The 12,332-nt window shown below is 37.2% G+C and overlaps 1 protein-coding gene across 2 annotated transcripts in view; it reads left to right on the forward strand.

The window, feature by feature from the left end:
- LOC150091226 (glycine receptor subunit alpha-2-like) overlaps window positions 1-12,332 on the forward strand; it is a 105,718-nt gene that overhangs the window by 71,389 nt on the left and 21,997 nt on the right. For both annotated transcript variants that reach the window (XM_090382898.1, XM_090382906.1), the window contains exon 2: window positions 10,830-11,002. In XM_090382898.1, the coding sequence (XP_090239024.1) occupies window positions 10,830-11,002 (173 nt within the window). The remainder of the gene's footprint in view (window positions 1-10,829; window positions 11,003-12,332) is intronic.

Raw genomic sequence — 12,332 nt, forward strand, 5'->3', positions numbered from 1 at the left:
CTTCTAAAATCTTCTGTCAAAAACTACGGGAGAGTTATTGTATATTGGGCATACAAGGGTTAGAAGAAAATTAGGATGCTAGTAAGTTGGTTTTATTTTTAGCTGAAAAAAACATACGGTTATAACAGAGGTGGGAGCATCGATGGACAGAAGTTGCGGCCAATAGTTTTGGCAAGAGACCAGAATGCTCGACTACTGTTTGCACAAGAAGCAAGTTTTCTACTTTTATTCTCTTCAAAATCGAGTTTGGGCTGATTAATAACTATTTTAATAATAATAATAATTATTATTATTATCAAAGTTGATCAAAGAAAAGTGTACCGTACTATAAGTACGAACTCCAGGCAGTACTAAAGACCCCAACCCACAAGCTGTACTGGGACCGCGCCATAATAACGGAAAAGACAGTCCCGCACAGCAGACCGGACATAACCCTTGTGGACAAGAAGGAAAAGGCTACCTATCTAATTGGCATAGCGGTACCAAACACTGGCAACCTGCAGAAAACCCATGGAGGAAAAATCAGGAAGTACACGAACCTAAGACAGGAGATCAAAGAGATGTGGCATATGCGACAAATAACGACCCTCCCGATCATCGTGTCAGCCACCGGTATGGTGTCAAATACCCTACATAACAGCCTAGTAGCTATATGTCTCCCAGAGAAAACCTACAAGGAACTCCAGAAAGTCGCAAACCTGAACACCTGTAGGATAGTCCTCGACCAACAGTAACTCCAGACATAACAACAACCACCCTGTGTACTTGGTAGCAATACCTGTCACGGGGTGGAACTCCAGTCAGGGAGAAATAATATAAGAGCAACAACAAAATCTCTGATATCTCAACAATATCTGCCTTTGATGCTTTGAGCAATACCTCAAATTCATCAAATTTATTTACCAAACTCCTAGCATTGGTGTACACGCAAGTATACATGCACCAATTCCTATTGTTAGCTACCCTCACACAATTCATGTGTTTACTTGTACCGCAATGACTCCCAGTAGTCTTTGAAACACCCTGCATGTTGTTTTCCAGGTTGCTGCTCATTCCAATAGAATCAGTGCAAGAATCACTTTCACCTCTGCCAGTGGCTACTGTTAATCTATTAGTCCTTGTATCCCCCCAAGCTAGCAGTTTTCCGACCCACCTAACACTTCGTTGATAGCATCAGAAATATTCTTGCACCCTTTCTATTTAAGTGTATTCCATCCCTGTAGAAAGTCTCTCCTGTTAACAAGTACAGACCAGGCTGAAAAAAATTCTACCCTTTGAGCTTTGCACAGTCTTTCCAGGGCCGAACTGATCGACAAGGCTCTCATCACATACTCCCGCCTAACGTGTCTGGACAGAATTGCAGACACTTTCAAATTCAACCCTAATTCACGGCTTTTTTTCAACAGTGACCTGTAGTTGTTAAAGTAACCTGTGTTGTGCTCATCCTTCACAACGAGTTACCATGCATTGCACTACATCGAATAAGTAACGCTCCACTAATAGAGAAGACTATTGTCACTTATTCTCGGTGGGTGCCACCATCCAGACGGCACCGTTTCAAAGCTAGTTGGCTTTTCATCGGTGGGTGCCTTTCACACTACGATCGTAGTTTTTCTTTAAGAATTATCTATGGTGTATCTACACCGATATTATATAGACATAGAATCTTAAAACTCTTAATTTTATGCTTTGCTGCATTTAGTTTATTTAAATAAATACTTTGCAGTGGTTTTCAAACGGGGTGCCGCAACAACATTCTTGGGGTGCCATGTAATTTGGGTTTAAGTTACTTAAAATTATTATTATTATTATTTTTTTTTTTTTTTTGAGATTTATATATTTATTTCATTGTAAAAAGGGTACAATATAAAGGGTATGGTATAATATCCATTGTACCGTGTCTTTTTAATTTTGTACTGATCTATAATTGATCTTTATTTAGCACCTCTATATAAAGAATAAAATTATTATATAGGTATATATTAAAAGGTCGAAAACCACTGTGTTAGATATTTCTTTTGGCCTAGGGGTGCCGTGAAAAAATTATTGGGACACTAAGGGCGCCGTGAACCGAGAAAGTTTGGGAACCTCTGTGTTAGATAAACATAGCGCGTGACCACGCTTAAACGTATTTTAGTATTTGTTACGTATTACCACGAAACCCGCATCTCTCTTCTCACATTGGCTGAATAAATATCACTAGGAGGAAAATTATTTTAATGTATAGAAATATATAGATAAATACAATATTATTTATTGCATTAAATAAAGCCTCAATAAATAATTATGAAGCCCTTTATCATAACAATAGTTATTAGTCTTATCTCAATATCGCCAATAACTCAAGTTGTATTGCTTCTCTCTTTGATTATACAGTGGCCATGGCCTGTTGGCACGTGCTGTATTTGTCTTATATACAGAAAAGACTACCATTGATAATACGACTGATTTTAACCCGCGGAGTATTGGGTATTTCACAATTCATGCAAACGCTCTAAGAAACTAAAGTTAGTAACATGAGATAATTATTTACGGCATGTTAACGGCGATTTAGTACTACTCTTAAAAGTCTCTGTAGGTGGGCCCGCACTATGATTACAAGTAAGTTGTCATCCACTCAGCGAAGCAGGCTATGTTTGCGCGTTCCATTTAGAAATGCACGTATGCTACGCTTGACAGCCATCGAGGAAGAAAAAGAACAGAACCGCTAATGGGTGCAACAGAGTTAAAGACACGGAGGGAAAAAATGTTTCCACCGCTTTAATACGCCGGAGTTTACGAAGTTAAGGAGAAAGTGATAAAATGTCTACCCGTTGACAGAAGCTAACTTAAGCGTTGATTCTAGAAGAGAGGTTAGGCAACAGTGCATGAAGCAGTACTGTGAATTTGTGAAAGAACTTCATTTCGTCAAACAATTTTTATAACCGTTCAATTATAATTTTAATTAAATTAAAACTGCGTGTAGAAACTAATAACGAGACCTTCAACTAATGAAGAGTCGTTTCATGGCTAAGTAGTTATATACTGTTCAATTTAAATTTAAGCTTGAATTTCCATAGAGGACTAGGGAAATTCAAGTACAGTTGTCACAAATGTAGCTCATTATTAAGTATGAAAGACAGTTTTGATGTGGTGTAGAGCGTGTTCACTCTACACCACATCACTACGTGGCCATGACCAGTCTTCATTAGGTTCTCTGCAAGTTCTAGATATTAGTTCCTACGTGCAGACGCTTGCATAGGTGCATACGTAACTTATTCGTACATGTATATTTGCGACATCCCCCCATAAGACCTCTTACTTTGAGAAATGCAACTTAACTAAAGTTTCCCCGTGTCATAAGAGTGGCGTCGTGGATATCGTAAGTAAATAATGTTAGGCGGCACAGAAAAGCAGCAATTTATTCGCACACAAAAAATAATAACACAAAAATAATCCTGTTTATGCAGCAGTTTTACCAATGACAGTTCCATAATTATTTGACCAGTCCTTAGAGAATATTGCTGTGATGTATCAAGCGGGAATATCGACGTGATAAAGTGTGTTTAGTATGAACCAACGATAGCAACTTATGTACGCTCAGGGACCACTTCTTTCTCATTATGATGGTCCGTGATCAGACATTAATATGAAGTACCAGCTCATGCAATATACTTCAAAATTTAAAACATCAATCCCCAATCATCATGGTTTCACATACAACCGCAGCTGTTGGGTTAATTTTACTTTCTTCGTAATCATCTCCTTATACATCTCCCACCATATTGGGTTTCTAGCGATAATACGGACATCGTACCTTTTTAAAAGTCCAACGTACACGTTATCGAGCCGATATGCATGTTTGCGGCGGCATACTCTCAGGCGAAAGGAGCACAGGAGAAACTGTGCTCCTTCCGCCTGAGGTCGGCTAATTACAGCCTCGATTGAAGAGGCTTTCAAGAATTTTTCCAGTCACAGACGGGAATTGAATCTAGACCTCTCCAAACGAGTAGCAAGTGGCGGAATACTATACCCACTCAACTGCTAGAGGGCCAATCCACAGTAAAAGCTGTAACTTTGATATAAATAAAATATATAAAATCAATGTTAGCCTCTTAATGCCTCCCAGTTTAAGATGTTACTGTTTGTTTTTGAGCAAAAGAATGAAATACTCGTTGCAAAACACTTCACTTCAGTGCGTGTAGATGCCAAGATATCGCAGCACAAATGGACCGATTTTGGAAACTGAACAATTTGTTTAATTTGTCGGTTACCTCAAGCAGGAATATATAATTCCAAACCTGAATTATAATTTTAGAAGTCCTTCATCCTGCTATGAACTGCAGTTGGCATACCGTTGGTCAAACAGAATATTTCATTCATTTATTTTTGCTAATATTTACTTAATTTTACATTTAATCGCCCGCTTAACCATGCAAATGTTACCACAATTGGTAGTGTCTTTGCATATACTGCACATATAATTCTCTCTCTTTCTTATTATGTTTTTTTCATCATTTGTTCTTGTTTTCTAGCATGTCTTCCATTAGGCTATTTTGGGAGAATTATATTACTTATTTAGACAATAAATGAACAGAATTGATAATCATCTAAAAAATTATAAAGGAAACGAATAAGTGTACATGCTGTGCTTGTCACTTTTATTTGCTTATATAATAAACGCATACTGGGAGACGAATACTGCATGCTGGTTGATTGGCAGTCGTCGATTCCTTCGTGTTTTCAAAGCATATACGCAGGAGGAAATAATGCCATTTTCACTTCACCAAGAATAATGAAGGTTCAGTCATCTTAAGTTTTGTGAATTATAAATTATGGGAAACGACATGCCTGTTTGTCAGTTACCTAAAGCCTGCTACTCGCACGTTAATGTTAAAAACTGCATTTAATCTACGTTATTATAATCTCTGAAATGGGAGCGTGTCATAAACATAGTCCAGTATGTTGCATGGCTGCCAAATAACAGTTCCATGTGCGACGCTATGATTAATTAAATGTTAAAATGAAAAGAAGTAAAGATATATCTTTGATATTCGGAAAATAACAAAAAAACAATTATTGTAATGAATGTATGGATATACTTCAATCTAACGGAATGGATCTGTGCTACTAATATCTGCGGGTGGTATCAGTACCAGTTACAGTCGTAAATTGTAAAGAAAGTCATAGTAATAGAAATAAGCAACAGGAAGCTTATGAATATAGTTTAATACAAACTGATGCAGAAAATTATGAGAATAATAAATACTAGTTTAACTGACTTAAAAAATGAACACAACAAAAATACGGATAGCTGCTTCCCAGGATAGCAATGACAAGTTTTTTTGGTTTTTTTTAATACTCGGTACAGGAAGAGTTTGACTTCATTAGACCACATATATCCGGCACAGTTAACAATGCTTTTTTTTTTCTTTTTTTTAACAATGCATTATGTTGTACTCTCCGATTGGAAAACACAACATGCATACCAGTGCTAGAGCAAAATCTCAATCAATGTGGTGAACCCAAACTATTTCGTACTGAATGTCCAAAAAACGAATTTGAGATCGTTCAAAAAAAAAAAAAAAAAAAAAAAATATATATATATATATATATATATATACACGTATATCTCACATCCACTGGTGGAATGCAAAACCAGTGGATAGCAATCCCGAGCCCAGGAGCCCCAACCTGAGCACTGGCAAAATCCCACCAATAGCACAAAGCTAAAAGCCACATAAAGGGGGGGGGGGGAAGAAAATTAAATAAATGCGTTCTTGCTGGTGTGTTCCAGCAAAATAATGCGCCTTGCCACGTTGCCATGTTCGAGAGTGGTTCGCCGAACACGAAAGTGACTTACAGGTACTATTTTAGCTACTGAATTCGGCAGACATGAATCCCATAGGACATCTTTGGGATTACATGGATTGACAAATCCGGACCTTTAATGCCTGAATTTTCCCTTCTAAGTTTCGTTCATGTTTGAGTTTTGATTCCAGCAGCGTTCGAAGTGGAACATATTAACGACCGGAAGGCTTTGTCAACAAAAATAAATATTTTTTTTCTCAAAAGTTTATTCAATACAAGTTTATTCAACAGTACACACCAATTCGCATTAGTTCCAACACACAATTAATTACAGACGCACATGAACTTGTAATTGGCAATGACCATTTAACATTTTGGAAAACATTATAAGGAATTTAGGTTAACAATCGGAATTCTTCCAGTTGATTTCAAAACGCAAGCTTGTCAGCTAGAATGGTGTCCCGATTCAATTCAAATACCAGATTCGGGTTATTTTTGTTTCATTTGAAAATAATGGAGCAATCCATCTAGAGCACTGAATAACAAATGGCAATGAACACGTAGATCCACGAAAGAGTAAACACTGAAAGCAGTAATACCGTTCCCCTCTCCCCTTTTACTTGGCTGGGAGGGGACGCGCTCCTCTACTTTACGGAGGAACACATTTCAAATCTTGAACATATTTTATCTCAATAAAATTCCAATTTAAAACTACAGTACTTTATTTTCACGTCATTTTTGTTCCTTTGTACATTATACATATGTACGAGAATATATTTCGATCGATTCGCCATTGGCAATCCATCCATTATACTCATCGCTGTAAAATGGAGATGAGCAACACTCCTCTTCCTTCTACTACAACAGTAGATATGAGGGTGGGAAAATAATAACCCTAACCATGATTAACTTGTCAACGAAGGAAATTAGGATGTCCAGTTCTGCAGTTCGTCTACTAAGAGGACTCTGCATTCCATTCCTTCCACAGAGAAGAGTACAAATTCAGTCACATGTTATGAGATCACCCTATGACAGCTTACACTTTTACAAAATAATAAAAAAGTAATAGCTGTCACAACCAAAGCTAAAAGGCCAATCGTAAAATTTTGAAATACAGTTAAAAGACTAATAATATTATGAAATATAATTGTAAGGTTATTCTTCCACACGGTGTGAAAGAACTGATCGAAACGAAACCACCGTGCTAGCTTACTGCAGTGCTTTTCGACATTTTCGGGCAGCGAATCCCCGATATGTTTAAAAACAGGAATATGTACATAATATGTAAAATGAAATAAAAATGCATATACTGTATAAAAAAACGTTTGCTGAACACCTGAGACTCCTTTTGGGGTAGGTACTCCGGGATTTGAGGGAGCACAAACTGAAAACCTCTAACTTACGGGGACGGAAACAGTACATATAAAGGAGCCGAAGCCATACATACAAAAAAAGGGCTCTGGATATAAAACATTTCTTCTGGGTGGATGTCCAACGCTAGTGAAAGAAACAGCCAAGGTCATTAAGATAAACAAGAAACATTTAAATATCTCCATTCACAGTGTGCTCATAGCTCAGGAAATAAAAATACTGTATTATATTAATAACTGCATTTGGTGCGCAGTGTGACTTTTGTGTCAGTATAAAATAAATAAATTTTCTGTTTATACTCCGGGACGACCAAACGGTCAGAGGAGTTTACAAGATATACATAATACAGTATAAGAAACAGCACCGCAGTCACGGTCAACTTATGCACCTGCACGCCTGACCACTAGGGTACGGAGGCCTATTAATATATAGTAGCCTATAGTGGTACACTAGTACCACTATAGGCTACTATAGTGGTACTAGTGTACCACTTTAGCCACTTGGTACACTAGTTTGGAAATGTCCTGGATTCGAAGCTGTTCAATAGACCGCAGGAATTGTTTTTTCTCCTTTCCCGCAAACTGACCTTGAATACAAGCGACTGTCGACCTGTGCAGACAGGGGCGAAGGTACTTGGAATGAATATAGGAGCATCAGTACGAAAGAGAGAGGAAGCTTTGATGGCAGAACGGCGTGGAAAACGGAATCAGACATGCTACGTTATACTCTGTATACATATACTCGTATATGTCTATATATACAGTATATATATATATATATATATATTTTTTTTTTTTTTTTTTTTTTTCCGTTGATGATTTTGTTGTTTTTAATTTTTATACGTTTCTGGTGATTTTACTCCTAATTAATTATATATACGAACACAATTGTATTTTGTCGGTACATCTGTAATTATTTATAGATACATACATAAACATACGGAACGAGAATTATTTATTTTCGTATTATTTTCCTTGCCTTCGCGCTGCTATTGGGTATAAGAGTTCCTGCCCCTTTCTCCTTTTGACAGCAGCTTGGCCCAAAACTTCAATTGTATTGCACCGTATACAGTTTTCTTGTGGTTCACTTATGCTGATATCCAAGATATAATTGGCGCCTCCGTAGCCAGGTGGGAAGGAGCAGCAGTGCGTAGCACACGCTTCTTGATTAGACCGGGGTTCGAGCCCGTCACCACCAAATACGGAGGATGCGAAAAGGTCAGGAAATGACCACCGCATATCCCGGAGCAATATGGCCTTAGTTGCTAATGCTCCTAAAAACTAAATAACAAATCCAAGAAATATTTGTTCTTTCCCATTGCCAAAATCCTCATATGGCGCCTCTGTAATGCAACGCATGTTTAACAAACGCGCGTAAGGCCGACCAAAAAGCGAATGAAACTCATGAGATGCATGACAGAAAATAACACGACACAAGTTAACTCACTGCTGCTTCTGTAAGTGTGGATCCGACAACGTTTCTTGGAAGTTTGAGGAGGGTTAGGCTAAAAATATGGCCTGGGATCAAGGAACGCTGAGTTGTTTGTCTCCCCCCCCCCTTGTTTTCTAACTGTGACAAATACAGTTTTCCGTTCCTCGAACTGCCTTTCTTTATTTAGTTGTTTTTCCCTGCTGTCTCAGAAAGATTAACAAGGTCTAGTTTTTAAATTCATTCCTGGTAAGAGAAGTAACCTGTCACTGAACCGAAAGAACTTTTGGTGGACGTCAAACTTAACCAGTAAAATACACTGGTAGGCGGGAGTAACGCAGTTTCTTTAAAAATCTTTCTTTATAATGATAGCATATACTTCTAAATCAATCGTGCAGAATAAATAATTTCTTATGATAAATTTTAACCATTAAGTTAAGCGGTGATTTCATCCATGAATTATTATTAAGTACTGTATTTGTCACAGCACAAAAAATATTTGGGGAAGGTTTCTTTTAGATAACTGTGGATAGTAAGGTATAGTTTAATGAATATTAATCTTTCAGTTTAATACTGAATATTAATCTGAGACTTTAATATTTATTACAGCATATTGATCTAAATGACTCTTGGAAAAGAATCTTGTAACGTTCAAGAAACATTTTCCACCATTTAATAACACAAGTCGAAATAAATGCTGCTCCATTCCTCTTCCAACGGAGGAGCCATCACATTCTTTTAATTGGCAAGCCATGGTGAACCCCATGGAGGAGCCATCACACATTCTATTCTCTCAATTTGTAGAGCGATAGTTCTACTGAAATCAGAGGGTCGGTCCATCCGTATTACATTGTTCTTCCCAAAGCCCGTGAACACTCGCGAAGAGAATACAGTACTAGCTTCTACATTGTTTTCCTCAGTGTCTCCATACTACAGACTGCTGCATCACTTGGTAAATACGCTGTCTTGTGTAAGAAATATATTACTCTGTTATTCTTGAACAGCCCATTCAGAGTACACAGTGAACCACCACCACATTACAAAGGACACAGGCACTTTAAGTGGGTGAAATAAGGACGTACCTCATAATTATATAACTGATGTTATAGCCACTGGTAAAGGATTTTCGCCTTGCAATAATTTCACGCACAAGCTCATCATATTTCAATGAGGCTCATTGTAAATCGTGTAAAAATATAAATGGTTAATTATGCCTCGAGATACGGTTTCGGAAAAAATAGCCATGTTCTTTATCTGCGGGTCCTTTCTGATACCTTAATCATTCAACAAGTCCAATAAACACTAATATCATGAAAAACGCTCCTCTCTCAACTGTTTATTTCCTGTGTAATACAGACTTCCTTATCAAGCAATGTACTCAGATTTGAAAAAAATTAACAAGAACAATCAAACGGTGCATTTACAGTGAAATAATTTTTTTCTCAGTTGAGCTATAATCTTCCAAGAAATGACGTCGAACTACACCAATGACAAAGAATTGTAAAGGTAAGTAAACACACTCTGCGTGATTCCCGGAAAACGTTTGATTACTTAAGCAATAAATGATTTCCATGAGTACATAATACACCCAGTATCACGGAAGTTGGGGAGTCATCGGGAAACGAATATGAGCGGGAAACCGATAGGCACTAATGACATCCATAAAGTTAGTTAAAACTCAATAAGACATAATTCTCAGTTATTATACATTATTATACGTAAGCTGTTGTACTCAAAGAAAATTACTTCCTTCTGTTAGATTCCAAGCAGCAAACATAGTGATTAATCCCTGTACTCTCACGCAGTGTGGAAAAGGCCCGAGTTCGAGTATCGTCTCTACGAGAGGAAATTTATGGGCTTTTCATAAAGTGACCGAATTAGTAAGGCTCAAAATCGAGATTTTCGAGGAGCTAGGAAATGTCGTGCTTTTCTTCTAGCAAAAGAAGCAAACTAATCATAAAATACACGCAATTTACACACGAGATACCCACGCTTCATGGCCTTGACAGTGTTGAGACTGTTAAGCCCTGGAGGCCTGGCTAGCCCTTCTGTTAGAAGGGATCGCATTAATATGGAACTCACCATATTAATGTGATCCCTTCCATGGAAAACACCCTTGAATATGATTATTTTTTTTCGACAAAAACGGTTTCAGATTTGTAATTAACAGGAATCCGTTATTCACGTAGTAGATATATATGACTGTAGAATACACACACCAGTATTGTTTTTATTTTCAGCGATAAAGAATTCACTTATACTGGGATCCCTGATAATCTAACCGCAAAGACGGATGCTCCCCACACGGTACCTGAGACTAGTGGAAAACCTCCCGCTAAGGAGCACCGATTAGCTTTCCTCGATAAAGTGTTAGAAGGTTATGACAAGAGAGCGTGGCCAACATATGGAGAAGGTAAGTCAATAAATACCCATCGTATTAATGAAATACACATGTACTGCGCTTCTTCATTTAACTTTGATATTTTTTTCCTTTACAGCTGGCCTTTGTTCAAGGCCTCCAACTTTCATCAACCGGTGAAATACCACCACTTTGCTTATTGGAGGCTTGAAGTGGTGAAACCCATGTTTAGTCTCTAGAGCAAAGTTTCCGGCACCCCCCTCCCCCCATACTTTTCCTTCAACCCCCATGCACGGTACTAAGTACTATAGGTTTTCGTGTTTGGGGTTTTCATAAAAAAAGTCTCCAAATAAAAGTTTAATTCGGATACTGACAAACATCTACACATCTACAAACATAAGTGTAATCGGTAGACACATTGTAAATGATCTACTTGGAAAAAGAGTTGCTCATCTAATCAAAAAGATAACCAAAAATGTGACTATCAAAGTCACTGTGAACTGTCTGGATATAATCTACATGCTTCAGGTGATAACTCGGCAGTGATCAAAAAATCTCTTTTGTTCTGTATAAGCGTGAAGTGCGAGAGTGCATAGCACGCGTTCCTTCAGTGCACCGGGGTTCAAGCCCGTGACTACTAAATACGATAAATATTTGTATTGGCGATTTATAATAATAACAACAAGATTCTTTATTAACATAAATTTTATACACTAGTGATTCCTTATACAGAAAGCCAGAGAAATCTTACAATTAGTTGTTTATACAAGTGATTTTGATTTATAAAAAAAAATAATAATAATAATAAATAAATAAATAAATAAAATAATAATAATAACTAAATAATAATTAATAGATCAAAGCACAGATAATAGTCAAAATGTAAAAATGAATGAAGTAGTAATTACAGCGAAAGAGGAATACAAGTTGAGCAGAAACAAATTACATAAGTTAACTAAGATCGGCACTTACACAAATGTCCTTTACAAACAGCAAGATAGGACAAGATGACCTGGTTGTCGTGCCGGAGTATAAACAGAAAAAAAAATTAATTCTCAGTTTCTGGAATGAAAATTATTCCATCTTGTCCATGCTTACGAATTAAGTAACTTGATTGGACAATAACAACACAATGGGTATAATAAGCGACTTTCGGACAGATACAAAATGGAAAAGGCTGAAGTTCAAATTCAATCAATGACTCGAGAAATCTTTATTGGTTTTTTTTCACAATGTTGTTGTTATTCATTCTCAGGCGAGGGTTGCATCGCTTTTCTTCCCGGAAACTTGGGTTTTTCTTCCCAGGAAACAGGCAAATCAACCACAGGATACATACAATTTGCAGACATAAGATACTGATGTCTCATAGCCTTAGTTGCTTTTG

Source organism: Mastigoproctus giganteus, chromosome 1 (assembly GCF_048544385.1).
Source record: "Mastigoproctus giganteus isolate SK-2022 chromosome 1, ASM4854438v1, whole genome shotgun sequence".
Lineage (NCBI taxonomy): Eukaryota > Metazoa > Arthropoda > Arachnida > Uropygi > Thelyphonidae > Mastigoproctus > Mastigoproctus giganteus.